General features: G+C 35.0%; 3 protein-coding genes across 3 annotated transcripts; 1 reads left to right on the forward strand and 2 right to left on the reverse strand.

Annotated features, from left to right (window-relative positions):
- The first annotated feature begins 2,534 nt into the window (after positions 1–2,534).
- Positions 2,535–5,286, forward strand: LOC102603094 (formin-like protein 8). Its single transcript, XM_006357214.2, has 2 exons — positions 2,535–3,715; positions 3,793–5,286. The coding sequence occupies exons 1-2, from the start codon at positions 2,640–2,642 to the stop codon at positions 5,117–5,119; spliced, it is 2,403 nt and encodes an 800-aa protein (XP_006357276.1). The 5' UTR covers positions 2,535–2,639; the 3' UTR covers positions 5,120–5,286.
- Positions 5,287–6,084: 798 nt separating this feature from the next.
- Positions 6,085–8,848, reverse strand: LOC102581786 (uncharacterized). Its single transcript, XM_006357148.2, has 5 exons — positions 8,639–8,848; positions 7,295–7,449; positions 7,051–7,137; positions 6,811–6,969; positions 6,085–6,294 (listed from the first exon to the last, which is right to left on the reverse strand). Exons 1-5 carry the CDS (start codon positions 8,727–8,729, stop codon positions 6,196–6,198), a joined length of 591 nt encoding a protein of 196 aa, XP_006357210.1. The 5' UTR covers positions 8,730–8,848; the 3' UTR covers positions 6,085–6,195.
- Positions 8,849–9,938: 1,090 nt separating this feature from the next.
- LOC102582110 (serine carboxypeptidase-like 50) lies at positions 9,939–11,636 on the reverse strand. The gene has a single exon (XM_006357149.2). The coding sequence runs from the start codon at positions 11,577–11,579 to the stop codon at positions 10,224–10,226; it is 1,356 nt and encodes a 451-aa protein (XP_006357211.1). The 5' UTR covers positions 11,580–11,636; the 3' UTR covers positions 9,939–10,223.
- Positions 11,637–11,675: the final 39 nt, after the last annotated feature.

Below are 11,675 nucleotides of genomic sequence, written 5' to 3' on the forward strand. Positions count from 1 at the left end.
ATTATATACTTTCCTCGTCTCATATTAGTTGTCTACGTCATTAATAATTATTTCAAATTACTTGTCAATTTACAAATTAAAACTAAAATAGAATAATTTTTTTTTTCCTATTCTAATCTTACAAATAAATAAGCTTGTAAAGTTCTAAAAAAGTTTCTTAACAAGCAAATCAGTAAAATTATCTTTTTTATTTATGATTTTTAAGGAGTGTATAAAGAGAAAATGAACAACTAATATGTGATTGTACAACCAACATGGATTGTGTGATGCAATAATGAGACCGTAAGAATACTCCACTCTTAATCAAAGATTTCAAATTCGAGCCAGTACGTAATATGTGATCGTACAAGTGGAAGAAAAAAAATAATTATTCTCACATATGAGTTGCCTTTTTTTTGTTTTTTGCTCATTGATTTTCCACCTACACAAGTCACAAGTAATGGTCCTAAGATTCAAGCAAACACATTAAATTTCTGAGCTACTATAAATGACTACTATGCACCAATTTGATGAAATCAAGACAATCTTTGACTATTGAATAAAGCCAACTTCTCTTGAAAAACTCACATGCACTACAATCCAACAAGTGTAAAAGTTTACCAGGTGTTTTCATTGACTTTCAAAAAAAAATTCATATCAAAAAATTTGATAAGATAAATAAAATTTCTTAATTCTTAAAAAAAAAAAAAAAAAAAAAAACTCAAATAGAAAATTTTGAAAGTTTTTTTTTTTTTGAAATGAATCTTATGCGATACAAATTTGAATTAATCAGAACTTTAATAGGTATCAGATATTTAATAACAATTATTAAAAAATGATTATGATTAGATAAAGATTAGTTGTCTCTTTTCAACAACTTTCCTATAAAGGATTAAGTAAAGATGTATTTGCTTAGATCTTTCTAGATAACAAAAATTATGTTTTGGTGAACAACTTTCCTATGATGTATCAACTGAGTCCTTGTTTGGCCACACACAATTAAAGATATAATTATTTTGCCAATTCAATTCTATTCACTATAATAATCTTTTAAAAGCCAACTTAAATAAATAATTAAATAAATCCACTAGTTATTTGTTTCTTTCCAAGCTCCTTCTATCATAAGAAAAGTTCTACCAACCACGGTTATAGTAGAGTGGTAATTACTCATTCATCTTTAGTCATAAGTCTCGGGCTTGAGTTCCCTTGAATATGAAATCTACTTTGTTAGGGAGCACTTTACCCAATGTAGAATTTTTCGAGGCGAATTCAAATTTAATCGGCTCCAATATGAATATCGAACTCCAAAATAGAAAATAAAATAAAAAGTTCTATTTTTTTTTTGTAAAATATTACTGTTACGTAAAAGTACGTATCATAAACTATATTTTTCAAATTTGTTGGTACGTTAATTTATGTTGATGGAGTCCTTCTGACTTTTTATTACTATGAGATGTCATTAATAATTAATTGTTGAAAATATAAATATATAAGAATAAAATAATTGCATAGGCATAACCCTAGTGTTTAAAAAATGGTCAAAATAAAAGGGAAAAGCCAGCAAATGTGGAGACTTTTTCAACGTTTTGGCCAATTACTACTAGAAAAAGTAAACGAACTGAGCTACTTTCACAACTATATGTCATGTATAGTACACAAATATTACATTCACGATTTAAAATTAGTGAGTTCAACGTTTTGAATTCGTCGAAAATATGGATTCAAAATTTCATTTATTTTTATTTGTCCATTGTACTATAAATATATTCATACTTTTACTTATCACTTGAAATATATTAAGAGAAAAACATATTTTTTCACTCACATTTTACTCTTAACATTAATTATTTATTTTTCAAATCATTTTTCAAGATATGAGACAAAACATTAATCAATACAAATATTATGGTTAAACAGCCATATCAATTATTATTTCTTAAATTTAATTCCAAACTTAAACTCTAATTATATATCACCTAATCACGTGTACTAAATTAAAGTAACCAAACAATCCCTAAAGCATATGTAAAATTCAAACCGAACAAGCAAAAATGAACCGATAAAGTAGTATCCAAAGTTTTTTACATAAATGTTTATGACATATATAAAAATAATGAATTCAAATGAACTCGCTCCCATCAATTGCCTAAGGTGTAGGTAGAAATCTAGATACATAATTTGACCAAATTCAATAACTTTTGCTCAATCAATATACTCATAAGAAATTTATTAAATATGTACACATTAAATTCTAAACTCAGTAATCAACACTTGAAATCATTATTCTAAATTTCAGAACCACATAGTTACCTAGTACATGTTACTAGTAGGATGTGACAGATATCCCGCGTGAAAGTTAACCCTGAAACCATGGTCATAAAAAAAAGGTCAGAACCTATAAAATTGAAATCTTGACTCCGCCGCTGCAATATACGTCAGCTTATATAAAATATAATTTTCGGTTTAGGTAAGGGGTATTTTGGTCATTTGCAACAATATTTCTCTTGTAAAATACCGGGAAAAATTAACTACTCCCCTTTTGAAAGTGTCAGCAAGAAAACCATATACCAAATCCAAGAAAGAGAGAAGAGTTTTTCAACAACAATGCTCAACATAAACCAAAATTCTTCTTCTCAAATTCAAAAAACTCTCTTTACAATATGGCTATCAATTTTTGCCTCTCTATGATTCTTTATCTCTTCATTTTTTACATTCTTTCAATTATTCCAAATGTTTCATCTCAATCACAAAATGTAGAAACTTTCTTTCCTTTTCCTTTGCCTAATCTTCTCCCTCCTCCTATTCCACCCGTTCAACGATCACCACCGTCATCATCATCTCCTCCTCCGCTACTTCCACCGGCCCCCACTGATACGCTTGCGCCACCGCCTTCCGTGTCAACACCAAATACATCATCAAACAAGGCTGTTGGAACAGCTATTGGTGTGACTGCTGCTAGTACTGTTGTATTATCTGCCCTTTTGTTCTTTTTCCTTGTTAGGTACTCTAGGCGTAGGAGAAAACAACAAGAAGGTAGTGCGATTGGTGATCCACGAGGTGGTGGTACTAGTGGTGCTGGTGCTAGTGCTACACCTGGGGTTGTTCAAGATCAATTCTTGAAATTTGAAGGGAATTTAAAAGGGGTGATTGTTGATGAAAATGGATTGGATGTGCTTTATTGGAGGAAATTGGAGAGTGGTGAACAGAGGAAAGAGAGTTTCAAGAAGAAGAAGGTGTTTGTTAATGCATTAAGAGATGAAGAAGAAGAGAAGAGGATGATCAGTCGAGGCGTCGGTGGAAGGAAGAAATCAGATCATCCAATTCAAGAATTGCCTCTGCTTAGAGGCAAATCTTCAACTTCTCAAAGCCCTTCTTGGCTTGATTTGGAAAATAAACAACCAACTCCTGATGATGGGATTGTTTTTAAGCCTATGGAGAAACAAGAATCATCAAGTCAACTCGTATCACGAGCTCCTCCACCACCACCACCACCAGCACCGCCATTGTCTCTATCAGCGATTCCAAAGGCGCTTGGTCCACCACCACCACCGCCACCAGGACTAAAGAAAGGCCCTCCACTACCTACTCATCCTAGTGGATTGCCTTCATCATCAAGTGCAGGGGCTTCAGGAAGTGGAAATGATAAAGTGAAACTAAAGCCATTGCATTGGGATAAATTGAATGCTAATGTTGAGCATTCAATGGTCTGGGACAAACTCGATCGTGGATCGTTCAAGTAAACATCTTTTCATCTCTCCTTTTTGGGTTCCATATGTATAATTTGTACTCAATCATTGTTTACCTTTCATGTAGGTTTGATGGAGATCTTATGGAGGCTTTATTTGGATGTGTTGCTACAAATAAAAAGCCCTCAGGAACAGAAAGTAGAGCTTTGAGTCGAAGAGCAGATATATCAGGTCCACCTTCTCAGATATTCATTCTTGAAACCAGGAAGTCACAAAACATTGCAATTGTACTCAGGTCACTTGGTGTTACTCGTAAAGAGATTATCGATGCACTTGTCGATGGACAAGGTTTAAGTGTTGATACTCTTGAGAAACTCTGCAGAATAGCCCCAACAAAAGATGAGGAAGCAGAAGTTCTTGCATTTGAAGGAGATCCCACCAGATTAGCTGATGCTGAATCTTTCCTCTTTCATATACTCAAAGCTGTTCCATCCGCCTTTACTCGTTTCAACGCCATGCTTTTTAGACCAAATTATGGGACAGAAATTCAGCATCATAAAGAGTACTTACAAACACTTGAATTGTCTTGCAAGGAGCTTAAAGCTCAAAGATTGTTCTTGAAACTTCTTGAAGCCATTCTGAAAGCAGGGAATAGAATGAATGCCGGAACTTCAAGAGGAAATGCACAAGCATTTAAACTTACTGCTCTCAGAAAACTCTCTGATGTGAAAAGTATGGATGGTAAGACCACGTTACTTCACTTTGTTGTGCAAGAAGTAGTCAGAGCAGAAGGAAAACGTTGCGTTCTCAATCGTAATCAAAGTATGAAGCGTAGCAATAGCCAGACTACTGCGAACAGCGCCATTCCAACATCAAAGAACACTACAGAAAATGATGAGACAGAGAAGGAGTATATGATGCTTGGCTTACCAATTGTGGGTGGCTTAAGTTCTGCATTTAGTAATGTAAAGAAAGCAGCTGCAATAGACTACGACTTGCTGTCCAAAACATGCTCGATGCTAACAGCTCAGATATCTGAAATCAGGACGCATTTGGCACAACGCGACAATGTTAAAGGACTATTCGGAAAAGAGATGAAAAAATTCCTGGATGCTGCTGAAAAAGAAATGAAAACAGTAAGAGAAGAACAAGATAGAGTAATGGAACTCGTAAAGAAAACAACAGATTATTATCAAGCAGGAGCTTCAGATGATAAAGGATGGCAACCACTTCAACTATTCGCCATCGTTAAAGATTTCCTAGAAATGGTTGATAAAGTTTGTGTAGAGATTACAAGAAACATGCAGAAGAAGAAACCCCTTGTAGCTGTTGGAGGATCATCATCACCAGGAATGGAAAATAGTAGAGCAGTCAGATTCCCAAAATTGCCTGCTAACTTCTTATCAGACATTTCCAAGAGCAGTTCGTCTTCTGATTCTAGCGATGATTCATGAATATACCAGACAAAAAATTCGAAAGGGATCAAGTTCTGTACATAGAGAGGAAAGTATAAAGTATTTTTAAGTGTACACACATTTGTTTCACTAATGATTTCAACTTTTTGAGATTCTTTTCCTAGTGTTTCATGATTATGTGAGATGAATTTCAATTTTTTTCCTTATCTGCGTTTTATCAGCCAGATGCTACTTTGTGCGGTTACACTGAATATGTTGTTGTAGTATCCACGTTTCAATCATCCATGAGTTTTTAGGGAAATCCACACTTTCAATATGCACATAGCTGCAAATAGATTATTATTCCAAAAACTTCTTAGTTGTATAGAATGTTTAAGGCTTCTAGTGTAAGTACAACAATGTGTTAGTCTCCCACATCAGTTGATCGAATGATTTGTGGTCTCCTTATATGATCTTTAGCAATCTTTCATCTCGTGAACTAACTTTTGAGGTTGAGTTAAACTCAAAGACCATTTTCTTCACATGGTATCAGAGTCTAACCATCTATATTCTTGTTAGCCCCCATGTTATATTGTCCATGCACCAGGTGTCCAGTCCTCAGCTCACGAGGGAAGGAAGTGTTAAGTGTTGAGTCTCCCACATGGGCTGAGGTTATGGTCTCGGACAATCCTCACCAGATGAGCTATCTTTTGAGGTTAAGCTCGAACCCAAGATTCATTTTTATTATTGGTATGCATCTAACATGGTTAAGGTGGAAATACAAAATAGTTGCTTCATTACACTTCCATTCTTTGCTTGAATAGAAACATAACAATCAATACATTGTTTTATCACATTTATGTTTTTGCTTGAATAGAAAAGGTAACAACAAATGCACAAGCGATAAATAATAGTTCGTATATCATGTATTTTCTATAAAATCCTAAACAATTTACAGAACATGAACTCCCCATCTAGGGGAACCCTTTTCATTCCAGAATTGTTTTATCAAATTGGAAGTGATCATCAGATGTTAGGCAAGCATATATTGACTATTGTACAGACTTCATTATGGTCCAGACCATTTTCCATGGGTAACAAGGTCCAACGGTACGTAGGCATAAGGAAAACAATATCTATTTAACCTCTTCACCACTAGTCAGGCGGGTCTTCTCTTCTTCAACCTGCTCAAGCAATACTTGTAATTCTGCTTCTGTTAAGCTCTCTAACCGTTTCTGCAAGTCGGACAAATTTAAGGCTCAACCCCATAGAATGATAACAGAAAAGTCTTTGTTATGAAATATCAGAATGATGAAAATGATTCCTCAGATGAACAAACTCTCAGGTAAAATTGATTTCAAATTATTCAATATGCGTAAAAGAGGTTGGAGACACAATTTTAATCCCCGGAAATAATATCTTAAGCTAGAGAAGCAATCCCAGCTTTGCACGAAAACTATATGTCAGCTAGTGCCTAGCAATAGAATCCCAGCTTCAGAAAATGCTGTTGTATTTTTCCCTAACATGATACAATCTAATTGAGGATATTCGTTAGCAGCTGAAGAATTTGCAAGAGTTCTAGAATGAATCTATTTGGTAGAACAGTAGCTCAGGTAAATGTCCCTCTACTATGAACTCTTAACTTGACCGCCTTTTGAAAATACTAAAAATCATTCAACTGTATGCACAACAAAAAAAAAGAAGGATAACAGAAACAGACAGATTAGTTGATGTTAATCAAAATACTGCACCTCCATGACTTTGCTTTCGTAGTCTCGTAGTTGTTGAGCATATGTCATTTCCTTGTTTGAAACCCGGAAGATGTATGTTGAGATCCATCCAACTGTTAGACCCAAAACAAGGACTAGTTGAACGACATTTCCAGCTTGTAAAGGGTCAAATCCCAAGAACTGCATAAGATATTTGGACAAAAGTTATTGCAGACAAGCATATATTGAACCGGAACATAGGGAAAGCATAGATCAAAGTACCTCCAATCCACTCTTTAAACCAACCCCTAGAAGTGTAACTCCAACTCCGATCAATAGAACATCCTTTCTCGTATATCCAAATGGTGTCTGCATCAGCATCAAATCATTGAAATGACCAAACACGAAAGAGGACATACTTCTAATAAGGAAAACGGAGTAAAGTTTCTCCAAACTGATGATGCGAGAATCAAAAAACAGAATCATATGCATAATTCGTAAAAGAGGATGCAAACACAAAGCATGCCTTATCCTGGCCAAGAGCTCCATCACTACTGCCACTCGGTTCTGAGCTAGCTCTGGTGATCATACGTGGAACTTTCTTCATGCCCATGTTGTGGGATACATTCCTCAGGAGAGAGGAAGTTCCGACTCTGGGATGTCTCTGGGAGTAAGTTATTTCTGCAAGTCAGACAAACGTATAACAGATGATTTCTTAATCAACCAATTGAAACTTGAATTTCAAAGTTGAACATGAAATGTTCCTCCATAACTTTATACGATTCCCAACATTAGTTAACATCTACCAAATGCAAGAAGCACGATAAGGAATTTGTTGGAAACACTCACATTCTTGAGATAAACTCTTTTGCATTGATTAAATTATGATGTGCACTCTTTATACGTGTAGGATCACCAACAACTAAAATTTTAGATGGACGAATTCACCGGCCAATTCTGAACCTGCCCCAATTTCATATGATGAAGCATAACAAATATGACACATTCGATTTGAGAGATTTAAAGAATCTCTCCTCCCACTCTTCATCGCAAAGATGTTAACTTAAAGGCGAAACCTTCTTTTCCACTAAACCATTCTCTTCGAGAACGGAAAGGAGCAATCTTGGATCAAGAATATAAATTATCTCTTAGTCCTACAACAATAGCTACTGATTCTACAAGATTGCAAAATGAGACATTGTAAGGCTTTTCTACATATAATAAAGCAATTCAGAGTATAGCAACAGTAACCAAACTTTATTTTGATCAATTTGCCTTTGTTAAGAAGTTGGATTTTGGTAAGTTCACAAACAACACATACATAGAATCTTTTAAACATAGAAGAATTTATATAGTCGATCTTAACTAGTTTGAGATTGAGTAACATTTGTTACATACTCCCTCTGTCCTAATTTATGCGACATACTTCCTTTTTTGTCAATCACAAAAAGAATGTCACTGCATAATTAAAAATAAATTAACTTTAAAATTTTCTTTTATTAACACCAATATGTAAGGTTTGTAGACCACAAATTTCAAAAGTACTATTTTTTTCTTAAATTTTGTGTCAAGTCAAACCGTGTCACATAAATTAGAACAGACACAGTATATGAAAGTAAATAGAAAAGCCAATATAACACAACTACACGTTACATAGATATTCACTCAGGGACAGGGCTACACTATCAAGTACAAGTTAGGATGAACCCAATAACTCTTGTTTATATCCTAATTTGTATTAAAATTTTTACTAAATACGTATAAAATATTTAATTGCAAATTCAATAACTAAAACTAGTTATGTGGTATTTCAAAAGCTATAAACTTCAAATCCTGATTCCGCGTGATTCTGTATTCACTAATGACTCACCTGGTCTCATTTTGGGTTGCATCAAAGGAAAAGAAGAGATAGAAACTCTAGTTTTGCACAAAAGGCCACCACCATACGTTGTGGAAGCCATTGTTAAGTTTAGAGTGAGCTGAAACTTTGTTTCCTATGAATGAGAGAAGAAATATTGAGTTATTTGAGAAATTGAGAGTTGAGTGGTTCACAGTGGAGCAGACGTGCAACAGATTTACCGGTTGTTATCTCTAATTACTTAAATATCTTCTCTGTTTTGGGTCAATGATATGGGTCGGGTCACAGATTATTGGGTGGGTGGGTGTTGATAAATGGATCAGGTTTGACAAATGGGATAGATAGATATTGGGATTAGATTTTGTAAATTTGTCTCTTCTAAATATCTGTTTGATCATATATTTTGGATTTGATTTTGATAATAGTTTAAAGTTTAAAAAATTGCTCCAAAAGAATGCATGTTCAAACATAATTTGAAGTTTCAAAAATCACAACTTCAAATAGAGCCTATTTGGATCAACTTATTTTTAGGTATTTTTAAGCCAAAAATAATTTTAAATTACTTTTATAGTATTTGGGTGAAATAAAAAAAAGTTTTTCTTAAGTACGTATTTTTAAGTTCTAACTTATGACTTATAAGTCAAAAATCGCGACATGTGAGAGGACATTTTTATTTTATTTTTAGGAGTAATAATTTTTTCTACCCCTCTTCTTTCACATCTCATTTGGTGAATATTTGGGTCTGACATCATTTTTTTATTTAAAAAAAAAAAAACAAGTTCGCATTTAATATTATCAAACTAACTTTACTAGAAAAGTTGGTGTATTAAACGTATTCAAAGCGTGTGAGTGGACATATTTTTGCTCAATAATATTATTATTTTCTCTCTCTCTTCTCCCCCATCTCATTTGGTGAACATGAGAGTATGACTTGAATTTAAAAAACAAATTTGCATTCGCTATTAACATAGTCTAACAACAAGATCCATATAACAGTACTCCTACTAGTTAAGGATTTTTCTTTTAATATTTCTAGTCAAAATATAAATAAGAATGTAATTGTAATTTTTTTTTGATAACCGAGAAATCCGTCTGTGAATGTAATTGTGCTATTACATTAAGCAAGATTTTGTAATTGTAATTACATTAAGCAAGAATATCTAGGACTTGGATCGAAGGAGCTAATTAGTACTGATCATGAGAGTAAATTAGACAACAACAATTACATATTTAGTGTAGTCCAATAAAGTGAGGTCGGGAGAGGGTATAGTGTATGCAAACCCTATCACTATCTTAGAAATAGAAAGACCGCTTCCGATAGACTCATGAGGATAAAATAGAGGATTAATGAAATCACAAAAAAAAAAAAAAACGTTAAAGGAGTTTTAAGCAACTCATTGAAGGAGGAACATAGCAACATATACTATGATCTCTTACAAAGTTAAAACAACAAGTACCTTGCTACATCATAAAATTATGTTGCTCGGATTCTTCAAAAATGCAGCTGCATCCGTGTCGGATCCTCTAAAGATACACTACTTTTGGAGGATCAAACAAGCACCAAGTGATATTTCTAAAGAGTCTGAGCAACATAGTCCTAAAGTACATCAAACAAATTGGTGGACAAGTTTTCAATTTGATCATTAGCAAAAACTCCCTTTTCAAGTACCCAATCTTCAATCATGGCCTGAGAATTCAATGGTTGATCATGTGGAACCAAATGTCCAGCATTCAATACCACAACATGGCTTAAGTTCCTCCATTTCTGCACATACCCTGCTAGCCCGCCATTAACTCTCCAAACTTTCCTATCTGCTTCCAAGAACTTGTCGATTCCTTCCCACTTCATTCTCTTCACCCACGCCTCGGTTGACACCAAGCCAACTCTCAAATCCAACTGACCTTCATACAACAAAACTTTAGTATTCTTGACAAGAAACTCCACCATATACTTCACACTCTTCATCAAATCTTCGTGTAATGCTTCCCTCACCACCTTACTACACACCTCGAAAACAATAGTTTCATTCACTCCCAACGCCTTTTTCACCTCAACATTGTTCAAAAACTCAGCTACCAGATGGTTTTGGTATGGCTTATGCCTTCTAATGTTATACAAAGTTGGCATTTCAGTCATGTTTTGTAATGTGTTCAAGACTTTACTTCGAGCATTCGTTGCTTCACTCCAATCACCATTCTTTGCCAATGAAATCGCCTTTTCTTGAAGCAACTCTAGTTGTCCCCTTTGTTTGTCATTTATCAATCCAAAGTAATACGCATTTGCAGCATGAGTAGCAACTTGGCTAATCGGATCAGTTAGTCCGTTGCCAATGACAACACCAACCAAATTCACTCTACTACGAACCGGCAACCTGACATTTTTCTTCAAAACTTGATATCCAATTGCTGGCACATATTTGCCAGCATAACTCTCACCCGTGATGTAAATAGGCCGATCCTTGAATGATTTATTCAGCTCGATAAACTTTTTGATCGCGATATATAAGTGCTTCGCCACGTCTTTTTGGTTCCTCGGGATTTCTTCAGGTGTTGCAGCAATGCTAAATCCAACACCAATGGGATTATCAAGGAAAAGGAGCCCAAAAATCCGATTCCAAGATCTAGGATTAGGATTGAGCGCTACATGTTCGACGTTTTGCCTGTGAGAAGAAGAGACTCGCCAAGGGCCTAATTCGTAGAAGTTTCCGAGCATAGAGGAGCATCCAGGTCCGCCTTGAAGCCAAATGAGAAGTGGGGTTTGAGAAAGAGGTGTGGTGAGGTTTTGAGCTTCGTAGAATGTGTAGAAAATGGCGGAGCTGGTTGTGTCATTGACGGTGAGGTAGCCGGACTTGGTAGGGAGAGATTGTTTAGGGAATGGAAGAGATGCATAGATTGATGATGAATTGATTAGGAAGTAGTGGAAGATGAGAAAAGAGAGGAGCTTGAAATCCATCAATTGCAAATCTTGATGGACTGAGTGTGAAAGAAGTGGGCACTGAAGCACTGAGCAAATAAAGATTCCAAAAAGAGGGTGGGGGGGGGGGGGGAA

This window comes from Solanum tuberosum, unplaced genomic scaffold, assembly GCF_000226075.1.
Source record: "Solanum tuberosum cultivar DM 1-3 516 R44 unplaced genomic scaffold, SolTub_3.0 scf00243, whole genome shotgun sequence".
Classification (NCBI taxonomy): domain Eukaryota; kingdom Viridiplantae; phylum Streptophyta; class Magnoliopsida; order Solanales; family Solanaceae; genus Solanum; species Solanum tuberosum.

Excerpts from the sequence above, each read along its gene's own strand:
- LOC102603094 (XM_006357214.2), top strand. The coding sequence starts at position 2,640 with ATGGCTATCAATTTTTGCCTCTCTATGATTCTTTATCTCTTCATTTTT. Across the intron at positions 3,716-3,792 it reads CTCGATCGTGGATCGTTCAA|GTTTGATGGAGATCTTATGG; the intron begins GTAAACATCTTT and ends CCTTTCATGTAG.
- LOC102581786 (XM_006357148.2), bottom strand. The coding sequence starts at position 8,729 with ATGGCTTCCACAACGTATGGTGGTGGCCTTTTGTGCAAAACTAGAGTT. Across the intron at positions 7,450-8,638 it reads GCAACCCAAAATGAGACCAG|AAATAACTTACTCCCAGAGA; the intron begins GTGAGTCATTAG and ends TCTGACTTGCAG. Across the intron at positions 6,970-7,050 it reads GTTTAAAGAGTGGATTGGAG|TTCTTGGGATTTGACCCTTT; the intron begins GTACTTTGATCT and ends TATCTTATGCAG.
- LOC102582110 (XM_006357149.2), bottom strand. The coding sequence starts at position 11,579 with ATGGATTTCAAGCTCCTCTCTTTTCTCATCTTCCACTACTTCCTAATC.